The sequence below is a fragment of the Carassius gibelio genome, chromosome A1, assembly GCF_023724105.1.
Source record: "Carassius gibelio isolate Cgi1373 ecotype wild population from Czech Republic chromosome A1, carGib1.2-hapl.c, whole genome shotgun sequence".
Lineage (NCBI taxonomy): Eukaryota > Metazoa > Chordata > Actinopteri > Cypriniformes > Cyprinidae > Carassius > Carassius gibelio.
The window spans coordinates 15,474,650-15,494,571 of record NC_068371.1 but is presented as its reverse complement, the minus strand read 5'-3'; the positions used below and the strand labels follow the sequence as shown (position 1 = coordinate 15,494,571).

The following is a 19,922-nucleotide window of genomic DNA, read 5'->3' as shown; positions in this document are numbered from 1 at the left end:
ATCATTAAGACATTCACCACCAACTACTGGCAGTTTTATTTTATTATTTAGAATATAATTTCATTAAATAAATAATTTCACATTTTCATAGTGATAATTATAAAACTAAGAAAATAATTTATTAAAGTTATAGTTCACCCAACCAAAAATGACAATTCTGTCATCATTTTCCCACATGGTCCAAAAGAGTAAATGTAATAAATTATTTCAAACAATATATTTCTTGCTGAACCTACTTTTTGTAATCTCTGTTTGATGCTTTGCACAACAATGACTTTAAATTATCTTTTCAGAGTAATTTCTCCAAATTTGATGTGCGATTAATTAGATTAATTAATCACCATATCATGTACTTCGATTAATTTTTTTTAATCGAACAAGCCCTAATATATATAGTGTCAATTTAGTTTTTAGTTTTTTTACTGTAATTTTTACAATTACTTTTTCAGATCCAAAAAAGGAATTTTAACAGTATTTTACTGTAAAGTGGCATTCAATGTAATTACAGTTATTCATCCTATATAGGATGGAAGTATAAGATGCAATACTCACGGAGTCACTGAGGTTCTGATGTCCAGATCGCTGTAATATCCATCCAGACAGAAGTGTTGTACCGTTGACCCGTGTAAACCCAGCATGAGGATTACACAACATATCTGTGCTCTCACAAGCCTCAGGGTCCCAGCTAAAGGGATTGAATCTTCCTCCCTTGGTGTCGCTTGCTAACAATACAGTTCAAACAGTGGGAATGCACCTCTCTAATCCATTTACTGGCATTTGCTGGGATCAAACTGTGGATCACGCTATGAAACATCTGCTTGGGCATCTCCCAAGAGAATGTATGGTGTGTCAACTGGGATTTAGATCCCCCCCCAAAAAATACATGCACTCGCTGTCAGTGATGTCAGCATATGTCATCATATTTAATGCATTTAAGATATTTAAACAGTGTAATGCTGTTAAAGAGAAGGAAGGCCAGTGAAATCCATCTACATTTCAAGAATGCATGAGAAGATTTTCCATATTAAATGTGAACAGCCAAACAAGTGTGTTCATGATGATTATTCATTAAGGTTCAGTGCTTCTACATGTGTAAAAAAAAAAAAAAAAAAAAAAAAAACTGCTTAATTATTTCTCGTATTCAGCAAGGAATTACAACCAGAACCTTATCTAGAAACAACCTTTAGCTGTATTATCAGGAGAGTCCAGAGTTTATTAATCTATTGATTTTTATTACAAATGACCTTTCATACCAGTAATATTTTAATTGCTTAATTAAGATGTCCTATAAACCTGCAAAAGTAAGCAATATTATTAAACATCAAAAAAAGTTTCTCTAGCCCACAATATTCATTCTTTCCCTTTTTTAGGCTTAAATACCAAAGCATGCTCTGTCAAGCTTCGCCTCAGGAGTTGATAAGCTCTTGAGTGCAAAATATTGAGTGACTTACAGCTCTTGACTAGATTATATTATTATATGAGAACTCAAACTTTCAGAGTCTTTCTTCTAGCATAGTTTCACACACAATCCATCAAGAAATCAATGAGGAAAATCTTTCTGAAGGGATGTGACTTCAATGAACATGTACAGGTACAGGTGCATCCCAATAAATTAGTTAAGTTATGCATACTGAAGTAGTTTAAGTCTGTCACAGTTGGTGAACTCGGTTTTGCATGTGGGTGTTGTGTGTCTCGTCAGCACTTATCGTTTCATGTGGGCGTCTCCGTTAATTGTTAATCTACACCAGCTGCTACTCATTACATGATCCCTACTTATTTCCGTCTTTTGTCTTGTGTTTGTCAGAGCATTGTTTGAAGTCTCCTGTTTGTATGTGCGGTTTCTCATTCCTGTTATTCTCGGTTTCATCTTTTTGCTGGATCTTCTCACCTCTGGAACCCCATCCACTCCTCACCACCACGGATTGCTCGTCTCAGTTCCTGTGTCACACTCTCCTGATGCATCTCCTCACTAGGGATGGGCGATAACACATTTTTTCCATGCGATACGATACAGATGCTTTTTGTTAAATTTTAATGATACCAATATCGATACCAATGTCCAAGAGTCCAATGTGGCATTTGTGCTGGAGTCCAAGGTGGCGTTTGTGCTGACTCTGCTCTTTGGGAGGGCAGCCTTGTGGGGAATGGCGGTGTGGGAGAACTGAGACCACTGCCAGCAGTGATTTTAAGGTTTTGATGGTGCAGTGGAGCCCACACATTTGTCCAGTGGTGCCACCGCATGTGGACCAGAGCCCGCAAGACTCTGCTCCAGGTGAGGGTGCACCGCAAGGCCGATCGCCACCGGTCAAAGCTGTATACTTAGTGGGTTAAAAAGTGTGGCTTTCTACCAACAACATTCTGCTCCGTTATGTTTCTAATAAGTTAGCTCCCAAATTTATTGGCCTGTTCCCTGTCACCAAAATCATTAGTCCAGTGACCGTCCGCCTCAAACTACCTCTGACGTACAGGAGGATTCATCCCACCTTCCATTTGTCCAAGATTTAACCTGTGTTTTATTCACATATTAATCCGTGCAAAAAGTGTGTGTGTGTGTATTGTCAGCACTGATCGTTTCATGTCGGCATCTGTTAATTGTTCTTCTACACCAGCTGCAACTCACGATCCCTTATTATTGCCCTGTTTCATCTTGTGTTTGTCAGAGCATTGTTTGAAGTCTCCCGTTTGTATGCCTGGTTTCTTGTTCCTGTTATTCGGTTTCATCTCTTTGCTGGATCATCTCACCTCTGGAAACCCATCCACTCCTCACCACCACGGATTCCACTCCTCACCAACATGGATTGCTCGTCTCCGTTCCTGTGTCACGTGCTCCTGCTGCATCTTACCACCACTTCCTTACACACCTGTTGTTCCTGCCACTATTCTCGTGTACCTGGACTCGGTCAATAAATTATTCCTTTACTTGCACTTGCTTCCACATGCTTATGCTTGTTAGTCTTTGGTTCTTTTCATTCTGATGATTTTGGTTCACATTCAAAAACCCCACCATCTCATCAAATTATAATATTTCATAAGAACAATAAAAATATATATAATTGTTGGCCCTCTGGAACATATGTTCATTTACTGTAAATGTACTCAATACTTGGTAGCTGCTCCTTTTGCTTTAATTACTGCCTCAATTCAGCGTGGCATGGATGTGATCAGTTTGTGGCACTGCTCATCTGCATTTTCTGGTCTAGTTTCTCATTTTCCTCTTGACAATACCCCATCAATTCCCTATGGGGTTCAGGTCTGGTGAGTTTGCTGGCCAGTCAAGCACACCAACACCATGGTCTTTTGGCAGTGTGGGTAGGAGCCAAATCCTGCTGGAAAATGAAATCAGCATCTTCAAAAAGCTGGTCAGCAGACGCAATCAAAGTGCTCCAAAATTATTTGGTAAACTGGTGCAGTGACTTTGGTTTTCAAAAAACACAAGCAACTTTGGCTATGAGCTTCTCCACCCTTCCTCCAGACTCTAGTACCTTGGTTTCCAGATGAAATCCAAAACTTGCTCTTCTTCTTCTTGCCCAGGTAAGACGCCACTGATGTTGTCTGTGGTTTAGGAGGGGCTTAACAAGAGGAACACGACAACTGTAGCCAAATTCCTTGACGCGTCTGTATGCCTTGACCCTAGCCTCAGTCCATTTCTTGTGAAGTTCACTCAAATTCTTGAATCTTAACAATCCTTGTAAGTCTGTGGTTCTCACGTTGGTTCACGTCTGTTGGTTGTGCATCTTTTTCTTCCACACTTTTTCCTTCCACTCAACTCTCTGTTAAGATACTTGGATACAGCACTCCTTGAACAGACAGCTTCTTTGGCAACAGATGTTTGTGGCTTACCCTCCTTGTGAAGGGTGTCAATGATTGTCTTTTGGACAACTGTCAGATCAGCAGTCTTCCCCATGATTGTGAAGCCTATTGAATCAAACTGAGAGAACATTTTGAAGACTCAGGAAACCTTTGCAGGTGTTTTGAGTTGATTAGCTGATTGGCAAGTCACCATATTCTAATTTGTTGAGATTGGTGGGTTTTTCTAATTCTAATTTATTTAGATGCACCTGTATGATGATTTCTTCAAAATCTGTTCCATAACTAATGCACAACATTGCCACAAAATAGATATAATATGTGCTTTATGCATTCAAATATAACAATAAAAACAATTTAAGAAATAAGTTGACAAGCCATTATGCACTTCTAAAAGTTAGTATGTGTCTGACTCCAAATCACCTTCAGATGGTTTTACAGTATGACTCGATGGAACAATTACACACTAAGCGCTGTGCATTTAGTTAATTGATTGTTTTAAAGGCCTGAAGACTCTTGTATTACTGATGCTGTCTGCTTTAATAAAGAATCCAATAGAAATTTGTGCCTACTGACAGCAGTGGCCAGAAACGCTATACAAATACAACTGAACACAGCAACTATTCCTATTTACATGTTGAGATTTTAGAGATCCAATTTAGGAATTAACTACTTAATCCCAGTTTTACGCTTATTAAACAATCTCAAAACACGTTTAGAAAGATGTGCAGCAGATGCTGGATTTCTATAAAGACAGGCCATAATTTTATAGACTTTATAGATTTTATGAATGATACATAAAATAAATTAATTTATTTGTGATTAATTATTCTTTTGTTGTACTTTTCAGGCAAGTTCAATTGTTCAAATGAACAAAATCAACAATAAAGTGAAATACATTAAGTTTAATCTGAAGTATACTAAAATTACTAAAATTGAAATAAAATAAAGCTATCAAAAACTATAAAAACAAAGTAATAAAAATTGTAAAAATAAAATATTACACACAAATGCTAGATGAATAAAATTATAATTTTAACTAAATAAAAAAATGCAATTTTTAATAGAGATAAATAGAGATAATGCCATATGAGAGAAAATTAAAATACATAACTCAACATCTCATACTGTGTTCAGATTTATTAATATCACAGTCTGCAAAAATCTCAGTAATAACTGTTTTATTTATTATTTTTTTGTATAAAATTTTCTCAAATTATCTTACAGTGGAACTCATTTGTGTCTATATTTATTTCTCCAAAGGAATACAATGAGAAGCATATGTATCAAAATAAATCATGTTAATGTTAAACCAGTTAAATTAAGCTGAGGTATGAAATGGCAGCCTTGAGCAATAAAATCGTTCCTCCTGTTAAATTTAATTTGGACCTGCAATTGCAGCCTTGATGAGTAAAAGAAACTAAACAAAAATCGTAATTATTTCAAACATTTTAGTGTATTTGAGTTGATGGAAATAAATGGACGCTGACATGATGTTTTACAAGCACCGTCTTATACTAGTACACGTTTATTTACAATGGTAAATTACAGTGTTAACAAGTGTTCCAGTGGTATGATCAGGAATCAAATGTTCTCCACCAACTAAAGATCTGCGACATACAAAAGAAGGAAAAGAGCATCAATTACCCAAAACAACATATTAAAAGTATTTTCTGATTATGCATAGAGTATTTGAACAGACTGAAACACAAAAGTGTCACTGAATGAAACTCAATGTAAAAAAGTCCCAAACCTTTAAATTTACCAGTCAAAAAATTGTATTTTGTCTTTTCTTTTTGGTGGCTTGATGCAATAAATATTTCACATATGTGTCTTATCTAAAAAAAATAAAAAATAATAATAATTAAATATATATATATATATATATATATATATATATATATATATATATATATATATATATATATATATATATATATATTGATTAGCAACCGATTTTTTTCTATCCAGATGGTTTGTATGACTTCACCTAGAAGAAAAATGAGTATTGACAAATAATAATTTTTTTTTTTTTTTTTTTTTTTTTTTTGCAGCTTCATAAGCAGGCATGACTGATTTCATTGACATCATACGAGCTTCACAGATACTTTACAAAACAAATTTGGTAGATAATGCCCTGCTGCTTCATTAATGACTTGTGGAATACCCACAGAAGAGACTCGACCTGATCTGGAACTTCCTTCCTAATGTTCTGGGAACATGTGTTAAATAGGAACACTACATCATATGTACAAACAGCTGTGAATCATAGTCAAATAGTAAAATAAATCAAATAATGTGGCTTGAGTCGCAAACGCAAACGTTGCCTTTACCAACAACTTCGACCAGAATCACACACTACACAAATAAACAAGACATGAATGACTCATGTGCATTGGAAACATGAGATGCTGCTAAACGTACTTAACATGTTTTACTGTGGCAATAAGAACCCTCCAGTATTGACATTTTTAACCATTTAAAACTGGTCTGATGAAGAGCCTGCATGCTCGAAACTTAACCTTTGTGATAGTCTGTTGTTAAATTTTCTATTTTTGGAGAAAGGTGTGACAACAATTATTATTTTATTTTTTTCATTAACTATTTAAAGCTAAAACAAGGTTAATTGAAATAAAGTAAGTGATAAAGATTAGATCAACTATATGAAATTAACTTAATATTATATATACTAAATACACACACACACACAAATAAATAAATAAAAATAAAAATTATTGTGAACTAAACATATACAAATAGAAGCTAATTCAAATATTAATACATTTAATTTAACTGAAATAAAATATAAATATTATATTTAAAAAAATTACCTAAAAAACAAACAAAAATAAAAATGCTGCCTTAGCAACTAAGCAAAATAAGTAAAATTACTGAAAGATTACTAAAATAAAATAATGCTATATATATATATATATATATATATATATATATATATATATATATATATATATATATATATATATATATATTAATTGTGATAGCTGACTTCTGGCCAATTTGGTTCTTAAAACAAGTTTGTGGATTTGATTAAATATCTGGATTAAGTTTTCCAAGATTGCATGTTAATTGGGAAAGGGCAGATATATCGATACTCGAAACCGTGACGAGCAATGCAGTGACATGTAATTAAGATCAAGCAAACAGCTTATCAAGCAAAGTGACATACAATTTCTCGTGGAGTGTAACCATTTTTTAAATGATCCCCATTGTTTTTTTTGTTTTTTTTTTCTACTGTTAATACAGGCTTTACGTTTTTCAGTGTCAAAATTGTTGTAATTATCAATAAATTTAATTTTTAAGCATATTTGCTATATGTGTGAGCATTAATTAAAGTTTCTTAGTCCCCAGATATAACAGACTGCCTTAAAAAAAAAAGAAAAAAAAAAAGGATCACCTTTAAAATTAAAAATGAAAGGTTTGAGCTAACAGACATGTTGCTATGACAGCAACTCCAGGATTAACTTCGAAGAGTTTAACAATCCTGGATCATGTAAAATCACAAACCATAAAATCCATCTGAGTAGGCCACGTACAAAGAACGGACCCATTTTGAGAAATGTGGAGCCAATTCTAGCACCCTCTACAGCCACACAAAAACACACAGTACATGTACAATAACTCATTATTGTAACTCATTATTGTAACATTCGCATCTATGTTTGTGTATTTGCGTAGAGTAAATCTAGCTGTACTCGCATACACTCACACATGCCCACATTAATCAATTAATCAAAATAAATTAAGAAGAGCATTTCCATCGGGCATCATGGCAGTTAATGAAATCCAAACTACACAGTCACTTTACTTCACATTTTCCCCAGATTTCTTTTGAGAAGTGATTCCTGTGTTTAAAACTTATGACGCAAAGATGGAACATATGAATCAATGAAGTCGTCAAGCTTTAGAAGTCAACATATATAAGACGTATTGTCTAGATCTCACTGGACATGCCTGGAAAAATAGAAGAAATCCAATCGTTGAGAAATCCTTTGGGTCATTTCCGAGGACAAGCCGATGGCTTTCTGTGGAGATATCCTACCAAAAAAAAAAAAAAAAAAAAAAAAAAAAAAAACCAATGAAGTCTCTAACACATTTAGATGAGAAGCCCAGAATCTGAATTATCAAGATTATAGACAGAACACAATGTCCTTCTCGGCAGAAACTGGATTTAACATGCCTAGAAAACAGAAGAAAGGCCTGGAAATTCAAACAGGTCCAAACGAGATCCATTATTGGGAAAGCCAAAACACCAAGACACAACGCCAACCAAAAAGGAGTCATTGTGAATAGAAAGGACAGTAGATTTATCACAAAAAAAGAAAAAAGAAAAACCCCACCCAGGTCTCTGTTTGTATTTGAACATGTTTACACACCCTTCATCAGTCACCCATTGTAAAGATTATTTTTTTTTATCTCTCTCTTTTAATTTCTCTTATGACATTTTGTGTTTTCTACATTTTGGTCTCAGTTTGTTCAGGCTGGGAATGCCTCCGGGCTCCATTATGCTTTGCTGTCGTCCTGTTTTTTGTGGATGCTGTTGTCCGTGTGGACCTTGATCTCGATCAAATCCGGCTTGAGCACGTCCTTGCCGTTCTCCTCCTTCAACGGGAGTTTCCTGCAGTCAAAGTCAGTGTTAAGTCATGATTCTCTCATTCAACATGCTTTGCAACACAAACTGAACTGTGATGAGAATGATAACAGAAGGAAAGGTCACGCATCAGTATGCAAATGTTCTACAACAGACAAACAGAAAACTGAAAATGTAAGTGGCGTCTGTACATCAGCTGATCAATTCTCGACCAAATGATTCAATCATGGTTTAATAGTTCAGCCCCATTTACATCAACAATAATGATAAATAATAAAACTAGTTTTATATGTTTATAATCACGATAGAAGACATACTAGCAGAGAAAAGTTAATTGAGATTAGAATGTTGGCTTGAACTTATTTCTGATCTTTGGGACTCAACAAATCCAGCTACCACACTAAAGAGAGTGGGTTTTAAGGGATACAAAAAAAGAAAACCTTTGGATACAAACTATAAAAGGAATATTATACAAGCCAAACTATTTTTTTGGCTAGATAAAACCTTGCCTAGAAGCTTTAAAAGCATTGAATTTTGAAGATAATGTAGGCTTATGTTCTTTGGAGGAGATGTTAGTAGTATGAAGATCACATATGCCTTGAGAATTAGTAAGCCATTGCTAAGGCTTGGTTAGGATATGCAACATCACTTGTAATGCTCCAAACAGTCTGTATTGTGTTGGACGCACTTCACATTTCAGTTCTAACTCTTACTCTGGCTCTGTCAGAGGAGTTGTCTCATTGGGTTCGTGCACTGGACTGCCGTCCTCCTGGTTAGTAGTTCTCTCTTCTTCAGTTCTCATCTCCACGATGGGCTCTTTTGAGCCATCAACCCTACTCACACAAACACACATGCTGGTGTCCATCACAGGAAAACCCACACAGCAACACTAACAAACAACTCAACTACTATTGAAATCTCACTCACTTTTAATTTATCATTGCACACTGGGAGGGAGGGAGGGATGCATGCTATTCATGCATTCTGGCATATTTACACTGTTAAACAGCTGGATTCTCAGACTAAACATGGCCAAAGTATCAAGAAATGAGTTGGGTGTACGATTTTTTTCTTTCTTTTTTTTTTTAAGCCACGGAATCAGCAATGTCACCATACCGTAACTTTCTCTGGAGTGGCAAGTGGCTTTGTTCCCAGCATTTCGGTGACAAATGTTTTAGAAACAAATTAAATCAAATTTAAGTCAATAAAGTGTTTGTTCCCGTTTTATTTTTGTCGATGTCACAGCTTGCAGATGATCGCTATGCAAAAACATTGTGTGCTCATGACTCTTTCTGAAATCTCCGCCCACGTCACGCCTCCAGAAGTTCGACAGTTTTCAGAGAGAAGCGTAAAGCGGTATTTGTCTTTTATAAATATGTAAAAACTAAAGGCTCTTCAGAGATATGAAGAATGCATTACTGATCTATAGGTACTCAAGATTAACATGAGATTGGCAGGAACTTTGTGTGTTCTGTTCCCTTTAACTTAAAACCATTGCTTCTGGCTAACATACGAGTGCATAATCCATAATAACGCTTCCTCCAAGTTGTCCTCTCACATCAATTCCACCCACATATTTGTTTAGAACTGTTTTGGCCTGTAAACGGTGCTTGAGCTTCCTCTCCTGATTCAGACCAGATGCCTTTTTCCACTGTAGGAAGCTTTATTATGGATTATAGACTCATATTTCAGCCGGGGAAAAAAGTTTGCAGTAAAAAAAAAGAAAAACCTCTTGATGGATTGCAGGGTGAGCGAGTGAAGTAATGCAACATTTATCTAGATCTGATGAAGAAACAAACTCATCGACATCTTGGATGGCCTGATGGTAGTACACTTCCAGCGAATTTTCATTGTTGGCTAAACATTTCCTTTAAGCTTGTATTTCATTCTCAATACAGTACAGATGTGAGTGAGGACTTTTAAGGATGTTTTAATATAATTTCTTCTTCCTGCACTGACAGACAGACCAAAATCTCAATTACCAGAGTTGTTTTTTTTTTAAGTTGTTTTTTTACTTATGTCTCAATGCTAACTACACTATAGTAAAAACATCAGCAGTTTCTGTGTGAAATAATATCTGAAATAATTTTTCATAAGGCTCTCAGATGAAGATTATGATGGTAAACCCACTCAAGCTGGACTTAATGTGCCTCTAATGTAAACAGATCAATAGACTCCTGCTTTTATTAGCAAATGAATCTCATGAGGTCTGTCTAATGCTAAAGCAAACAAAATCAAAATCTGTCTCATCATTTACTGAACTCACTCAGCAGAACATTATTAAATGCGCAGATTACTGCATATCTATGTGTGCAAATTATTTATACCGTTTAATGATAATGGGAATATATTATGAAATGATTTGTTAGTTGAGGATGAAATTCAGCCCTCATTATAAGATAATGACTGTCAGTTCCTATCGATCATTTTCAGAGGAGAGTTTATTAGCAGCTCTTCACACGTGAATGTTAAAATGATCATAAAATGATTCAAATAATGCTAGCATACTTGCAAACACACAGCCTCATGAAGAGGATTTTATGACATTTTTTCAACCAAACGTCTCTCAATGGCCGTTCAAATGTTTGTGGTCGGTACGTTGTTTCAGAAATTTATATTCTGCTTACCAAGCCTGCAGTTATCTGACCAAAAAAATACAGTAACAGTTATGATTTATTATTACAATTCAAAATAATTGTTTTCTATGTGAGTATACTGTAAATTGTAATTTATTCTTGTGGTCAAAATCTGAATTTACAGCATTTTTTACTTTCAGCATCATTACATTTCAGTCAGTGTCACAATATCCTTCAAAAATTATGCTAATATGTTGGTTATTAGCAATGCTGAAAACAGTTGTGCTGTTTCATATTTTTGTGGAAACCATGATACATTTTATTTTTCGTGATTCTTTAATAAATATAAAGTTTAAAAGAATAGCATTTTTTTTAAATCAATTTAATTAATCTTTGACGAATAAAAGTATTACTTTCAGTATACTGATCCTTCAGACACACAAAATCCTTCAGGATTCAAGCTGATGTTTCGATGTTGATTGAGAATACAATGTTGGAGCAACATTTTTACTGTAATACTGTCCGGCTGACAAGAAACAACCTAAACTAACCTAACTTTGCTGGTTTAAACTGGTCTGACTGGTCTTCTAGTCTGACCAGCTGTCGAAAATCCATTAAACCAGATCTGTGTGACCAACACAATTCAGGTTTCATGGCTGTTTTTTATTAAGATATGACTGAGATTCTCACAGATAATCATGCATAACTTAAAACAAAAGATCTAGTGGAATGAAGAGCGAATGAGAAAGACGGACAGTCTCATGGAGCTCATGCAAGCAAATGGCAATGAACTCACAGGTATGCTGCTTTGCCCTCCTCCAGCTCTTTGCTCTTGCCACTGGTGGTGGTTTTCTTGCTGCAGAGCTTGCGGGTGATGCACATGAGGAAGCCGCACTGACGCAAGAAGAAGCAACTGACGTCCACCAGCACCAGCAGCAGTAGAAGACCTGCCACCCCGAGACCCACCACCGTGCCAAGGCCCAGGCCGCTGAACAGGGAATCTGCTGAGACCAGAGAGCAAACACAGGCTCAACAACCACTGACATCCATCAGAATGACTGAAAACACACCAAAGAAGATGTTAGAGGAATTCAGCGGGTCAGAGATACATACAGTATGGTTTTCCCATGACCAAACCCTTTTGTTCTGCTTTTGTCTGAGAGGCAATATGTCAGTATAAAGCACATTTTAAGAGAACTGGGAATTTTATAACATGCATCAATCCTCTATAAAACATGTTACTGTATTTAAGTTTTTCTTTAAAAAAATAAATAATGATGAATTGAGTCCTATCACACTAACATTCTCAGTGTAGCATAAACACCACTGTTAGATAGGTTTTGCTGCATATATATATATATATATATATATATATATATATATATATATATATATATATATATATATATATATATATATATAAATATATATTATTATTATTACTATTAATATCATTATTATAACTAGCCAGCAGTGGTATTTTAGTATTATTTATTTACTGTCATAGCATTTATATTCATATTAGTTTAATTTAATTTCAGTTTCTAGTTTAAGTAATTTTTGGATTTCAGGCTCATCTTTTTTTTTTCATTTAATATTGTTTTCATCTAATATTTAAAATTAATTTAATTTTGTTTCAGTTTTATTTCAATAAAAAATAAAAATTATTTTAATGACATCGCTAAAATATCCTCAAAGAAAAAAATATTCAGCTATTTTTATTTTTCTATTTATGAAAAACAAGAATATATATTATTTATATAATATTATAGTATTAGTATTTTGAATTAGATTCTAAATTTGAACTTTAGTCAAACTGATTTGCATTCATTTAGTTTTAATCATTTTAGCACATTTACTTTACCTTCATTTTATTTATATATTTTATTGTATTTTTTTTCACATACAATTATGATCTGATATTTATATTTTATTTCAACTTTATTGAAATAGATTTAGTTTTGGTTTACAATAACAACACTGGCTGCCAGTCTGTTTTTTTTTTTTTTTTTAGTTTTTTTTTTTTTTTGCAAGGGTCAAATGTTGCTTTATTGGCTAAAAGTCATATTTCTGAAAAGTGAATCACTACGTAATGACGCATATAATGGAAAGTTAATCTAAAAGAAACATGGTGCTTAGATAACTTTACAATAAAATTGAAATGCTTAAATATGCAATCCAATAGTTGAAGAAAAAGAGGGCATTACTTGTGTGGTTCTTAATTCTTCTACTAAAAGCATGTACTTACTGTAGCTAGACACAAAACAAACCTTTAACATGATTTCTCAGCAATCACTGGCTCAGAGATGTGACTATTTCTGATGTGTTTAGTTCACAGCTCTTCCTGTATTGATCCGAAGTAAGTCAAAGCTTTAGGACATGATTCTGCAGTCCATCTTTTGATGTGTTATGGATGAAATCATCAAAGATTCACACACAACATGTTAGAAATACAAAGAACCAGAGGAGACTGGAATTCACCTTCATATTACAGCTTATCAAGTGAGTACCTGGACTGACCCAAAGCGCACACAACATCTGTAAGTATCTAAATGTCTATAAATGCCCTGAAGATATAAGCACTGATTGATTAGAAGAAAACTTTTAAATATGGGAAGCCTTGAGTCAACATCACTGCACCAAACATCTTTGGAGGGTTTCATTGATTCTTATCAAAGAGAGAATCGTACTTCAAAGACTCGCTTTTGCACCAGTCTTTAAGCCACTTTAATGTAATGGTCCACCCAAAAAAAGAAAATTAGCTGGAAATATCCTCACCCATTTCTTTTTTTTTCTTTTTACTGGAGGAAGTATTATTATGGACTAGTTTGAAGTTTAAAAAGTCTTGATGTTTTTTGTTTTGTTTTGTTTTTCTTAAAAATATGCAGCTGTTGGCTTCATAAGATAATTGGAATATTAGTGAATTGAGTGTTTTTTGGGTTTTTTTTTCAGCTGTTTGGGCTCATTCTGACAGCACCCATTTACTGCAGCGGATCCATTGGAGAGTTAAAGGTGCCATATGCAGAAATTGAGGTAAAAATATCCATAACATGACCTACACGCATCAAAAGAATGAGAAGAAATAAGGGCGATGATGTCATTAAAAAAATGTCAAGTTATAGTGCTGCAGAGATATCAACCTTAATTAGCATTAGCATTACTAGCCCCGGCCCGGCAGGTGTTGTAATACCAGTTTCGGCCGTGGGAGGCGGTATGCGGGCGACATAACCACCAGCCAACCTGCAACGAATACACGAATAACTCGCAGGGCATACCTGAACCTGATGTCAATCGTGTGGAAAGTACAGCCCACTACTTTCAGTTTAGAGAAGAGAGCGGAAGGATAGCTGAAGCCCTTGGCATCTGATAAGAATACCAGAGTAAACATCGGCACTGCTTTTAATCGCTGGAGACAACTGATGGACCTGAAAGAAATGAGGTTCGACTCAGAACTTGCAAGTTAGATGCTGTTAGTATTTCGCTAGAAGTTTGTTTTATATGTTTGTGTATTTGTTTTCGGGAAGTTATAACATAGAAATGTTTTTGTAATTGATAATTAGCTAGCTATAACTTAACGTTACCCATTTTATTATATAGGGCTGTGAATGTCTTTACTCATGTACATCTCATCAGTAAAGACGCTCCTGTGTTCAGATCAGGATTGCCAGGTTTTCACAACAAATCCTGCCCAGTTGCTTCTCAAAACTAGCCCAATCTCGCTTCCAGAAGATTCCCCGATTAAACATTGCTTCCTGGGGTTAAAATATAGTTTTTTTAGCAGGGTTGCCTTGGTATAATTCGCATTTTAGGGGCTTAATATCACGTTATTTGTATTGGGGTCGCTGTGACCAGCGGACATGAAAAGCAACCACCACAGACTTGGCAACACTGGTTGGCATTTACTACACAGCCGTAATTCACTGACAATCTACACAACATCGATGTTAAAATCGCTGGCGATTCTTTGTCGATTTTGAAAGCGATTTTGTGTTAGTTGTCGGTATAGGCTCTGTGCAGTTACTGCCGCTCCACCTGAACCAGTGTTGCCAAGTCTGCGGTTGTTTTTCATGTCCGCGGTTTGAAGCAATCCCAATACCAATAATGTGATATTTACCCCCTAAAATGCTAATTTTACCAGGGAAACCCTTCCCAAAAATTTATTTTTTAACCCCGGGAAGCAATTTTTATCGGGGAACCTCCCGGAAACGCAACTGGGCAGGGTTTGTTGTGAAAACCTGGCAACCCTGATCTGAATGCACATGCTGGAGATATACTTCTAATTACAGGAGCGTCTTTACTGATTAGAGGTGCATGAAAATCGCATTTGATTTTTTGCACAGCCCTATGTATCATAACTAACCTGCTCGGTCTAGTCTGTTGGTCTCCGTGTCCTCTTTGCTTCGTGGTTTTTCTTTGCCTGAAAAAATTGATGTGTGGCGTGAAAGCGTGTGAAAAGAGTCAATTGCGTGTGTCTCACGGTGAATGCTTGAGAGTTGGCACATTAGTTCTCAAGCAGAATAAAGGACAGGTTGATTATTGCTGTTTAGCGTTAATCTATATGTGTCCCTGTTTGCCTACAGGGACATAAAAAATAAATTAAAAGTGATACGTGGACCAAGGTGTCTGAGATTGTTCATTTTAAGTAAAGGATCACAACAATATTTAATGAGGTTATAACTCCTTGTGGTTAGTCTGCACGAGATCAACAAGCTTGTTTGCTTTGCGGCCGCTTTAAATACAAAATAAGCATTCGATCTACGTTAGAGCGTCTGAGCGCTCACAAATTTTTCTGCAGCGTCGTGAGCAGAGCGGCAAGAGCGATTTTTGCACAGTTTTGAACGCACAGTTAGGCTTCGGCTATGGCTGTAGTGTTGTTGTGAAAGTAGGGGTGGAGCACAGAGACTATGCCGTTTCTCGTTTGTTACTCTAGAGTAGACCAATTCACTTTATTGAGGCATACTGCCCCCATCTGTTATGGAATGTGGAGTATGACTTGATTTTTTTTGCCAAACATTAAAGATGGCACCTTTAATGATGACAAAATTTCAGTTTCTATGTGAACTATCCCTTTAAACCCTGACTAATCAATTATACCTGAATCAACAACAAATGAGAACCATTCGTTTTTCATCTAGGTACTTTGCAAGCTAAAATCTGATGACGTAGCATGTGTCTCATACTGTATCTTCTTTTAATCAATAATTCAGTTTCAGGTTTAATTAACCAGCACTTTTGCGCTTATTTGTAAGAGGTTCATGTACACATAACTCCCCAACTCATTATTCCACAAACACATCTAATGTGAAGTGATTAGATTGTCAACATCAGTTAATAACACCAGTGATTTTAGACAACTTTAGAAGTTTAAAACTAATTAAAACTATAACCAACTACCAAAAGGAAGAGTTTTAATAAAGTAAAACTCATTACAGGAAATAAAAACTGATGCAAATGAGCTATAACAATAACATGAATAGCAGCTCACACCTTATTTTTCACCCTTTTTAATAATGCCATGCTGTAAAAACTTCCATCTGAAAAGGCCTGTAATGAACTCTAACCAGCAAAAAACATTAATATTTTAACCTGTTTGTGTAATGTAGCCCTGGTCTGAGTTATTTTTGGTTTTCAGTCCGTTAGTGCAATTATGGACGCCTTTTAAAAATACACTCCTTTTCTACTGCTGGTGAGTTTCACTAGCATTATCTGCCAATAAAGCGCTAAATGACTTACAAAAATGGCCCTAATGCCACTGAATTGACTGTCCTGTGTGAAGCATTGCTATCATACAATATTATATGGAGCCAAATGTCCATATCATCATTTTCATGCCCACGTAGCATTTTACAGGCACCGTCAGGGCCTTTAGCGCGTCTGCTGACCTGAAACCAGCAATCTGTTCCCCAACTACTAAATGCCTGCTGTCTGCTGCTGACTGCTAAAGGTTCTAAAAAGTAATACACATTTTCACTCATACATTCAGATAGATTTGAACCTAAAATCTGGAATAAAAGTAAGTTTTTTTTTTTTTTACCATTTTATTTAGTACCTAGTAGTATCCATTATTGTTTAGTATTTAAATACTGATTTTAATATGCTTTGATAGAAATCACCGTTTTTAGTCCACACTTTCTTTTTCTTGACAATCATAGAATGTTTTCGTAAAAATTCAGCCTCATATGAAATTGTAGGGTCATTTATACTATTTTTTTAAATGAGATGTTATTTCTATATTTTCTGTTCTCATGTAGTTTTTACATTTTCATATCTATACATAAGCAACATTTCTAATTTTCATTTAGTTTAAGTTGTAGTACTAAAATTACTAAAACTAATAAAACATTTAATAAAAAACCCAAAACAAAATTGCTATTATTAACATGAAAAAAATATATGAATACTATATAAAAATTAATAATCTCATTACAGTAATGTGGAAAAATATTTATGAATTAACTAAATATTAATACAATATTTAAATAGAGGGATTTTTACAGTAATATTAGTAATATTTTCTGTACTGCCCAGATTATGGTGCATACAACGGAACACCTTCCATGCTTCCTTCTTGCCAGTCCCTAAATTCCATGTATGCTCCAGAGAGCAAAATCTCTGAGTCCGCACTAAAAAGCAAAATTGCGGAACCCACTCCAGAGAGGGAATTTTCAGAGCCCGCTACAGTGTCCGCCCCAAATTCAGATCCCAGCCAGAAGCCTGCCTAACTCTCAGAGCTCAGCCTAGACAGTACTGTGCTGTCCTTGAAGGCTACAGCCATTTTGTTTGTGGGTGAGCAGCACATATCTCTGTAACTCCTTTCGAGAAAATTCCCATCCCCAACCATAGTGGCCAATCCTATCTCCAGTGCTCCTAGTTCCCCCATCTCAGCCAAGAAGGTCGTTCTTATTTCCAGTGCTTTTAGTTTCCTCATCTCAGCCATGGAGGCTGGTCTGATCTCCAGTGCTCCTAGCTCCCACATCATGCTCAAGGAAACCACTTCCTGCTCCCTCATCATGGCCATGAAGGCTGTTTTCTGTTCCTCCATTTCTCAGCCGAACCGCCACAAAATCATCAAACCTGCTGGCCTGCCAGAAGTCATCTATGCTAAAGATGCCCAACTGATGGCTTCCTAGAGACTCAGCTCCTCCATGGTCTCCATTGCTGTCGACGCCACCGTGGTTTCCAGCATCACTGGTGCCACCCTGGAGGACTCCTGTCCTGCTGACACTACCCTGGCCACCTGCCTTCTACCAAAAACTTTCCCAACTCCATGGCCCCCTACCTTGGTTGGACTGTGTTAAATTGGAAGTGAAGGTGGGGGTCACAATCTCACTATCACTTGCAACTTTTGCACTATATTTCCCAACAACAAGTAATAATAAGTAAAATAAATCTTGATGGCCTTGTGATTTATGTCAGAAACATTATTTAAAAAAAAAAGTATTTAAATTGGCAGCTTCATTTTATATCATTACTGTGAAGAAACTTAATTTACATTAGAGCCTTTTTGTGCCCCCATTGCCTTTGTCTATGAAAGTTTTTTCTACTACATATTATCAAGATTTATTTATTTATTTATTTATTTATTTATTTATTTATTTATTCAAATTAATTGACTCAATATAATATAGGATCAGGTATGAAAACTGACACAAATCAAAAATCTATAAACTAACACCATAACCCCTGATAATTTAAAGAGCAAACTGATAGTGATAAAGACTGTCCATATCACAGCTCACATCACTTCTTACCAGTAAAGGTAGCTAATGTATGTTATGTGATGAACTGCAGATATTAAACATCAATCAAACAGCAGCAGCTGAACTAATTCCACTTGCATTATTAATCAGACACATATAGTCAATGCAGGAGAGTGGCACAGAAACCACAGAAGATCTGTGTGAACCTCGGCCAACTCAGTCACTGATACTTCTCAATGCTATTTCAAATGAAATCAAACTGTTGGAAGGTAGAGTTGGAATCATCATGATCCATTACATTATCATACTGTGCTGATGTGCTGTAATAGAATAGAATAATAAAAATAAAAATAAAAAATTTAACTTTTAACCCCAAACTCTAATTTCAGTAATGGGGAAAAATACAATATTATATTATACAATATTTAAACTGTGACTTATTTACAAATAGTACTGTTTGCTGCACTTCTCAATTTATAGTGATCAAAAATAAAATACAAATATTTTAGTACAAATGTACTTTAATACAATATCCCCAAATTCTCATTACTGTAATAATAATAATAATAATAATAATAATAATAATAATAATAATAATAATAAAATATTGATGCAGATTTTAAAGTGTGAAGTATTTTAATCGCTCTGGAAAAGATTAAAAGACCACTCCAAATGTTCCTTAAATCAGCATCTATTCGTGTATGGCAAATGTTAAATGCATGAGGACGACGGTTTGAAACAGGCTCCTAGGGACAGAGCTGGAGTCATACAAAGCTAGAAAAAAAGCCCTTTATCCATGAGAAGCAAACAAGAGCCAGGCTGAGGTTTGCAAAAGACCATAAGCATTGGACTGTAGAGGGCTGGAATAAGGTCACCTTCTCTGAGGAGTCAACTTTTTTGTTTTTCCCAACAACTGGTCGTTTAATGGTTGGATGGAGACCTGGAGAGGCCTACAAACCACAGTGTCTCACACCCACTGTGCAATTTGAAAGAGGATCAGTGATTAACTTTTTGTTTTTGTTTTGCAAGGCTGGAATCGGGCACATTTGTCTTTGCGAAGAGCACATAAATCAGGCCAATGTACAAGGCTGTCTTGGAAGAAAACTCACTTCTTTCTGCTCTGGCAATGTTCCTCAACTCCGAGGACAACTCCATGCCACACAGCCAGGTCAATCAAGGTGTGGATGGAGGAGCACCAGATCAAGACCCTGCCATGGCCATCCCAATCTC

The 19,922-nt window shown here is 35.5% G+C and overlaps 1 protein-coding gene across 3 annotated transcripts in view; it reads right to left on the bottom strand.

The window, feature by feature from the left end:
- Positions 1-5,738: 5,738 nt before the first annotated feature.
- LOC128014099 (neural cell adhesion molecule 2-like) overlaps positions 5,739-19,922 on the bottom strand; it is a 376,809-nt gene continuing 362,625 nt past the window's right edge. The window contains exons 16-18 of one of the 3 annotated variants that reach the window (XM_052597383.1): positions 11,789-11,996; positions 9,130-9,249; positions 5,739-8,443 (exon numbers count right to left, since the gene is read on the bottom strand). In XM_052597383.1, the coding sequence (XP_052453343.1) occupies positions 8,329-8,443; positions 9,130-9,249; positions 11,789-11,996 (443 nt within the window). In that variant the 3' untranslated portion in view covers positions 5,739-8,328. The remainder of the gene's footprint in view (positions 8,444-9,129; positions 9,250-11,788; positions 11,997-19,922) is intronic. The other 2 variants (XM_052597465.1, XM_052597544.1) reach the window with 2 other exon arrangements.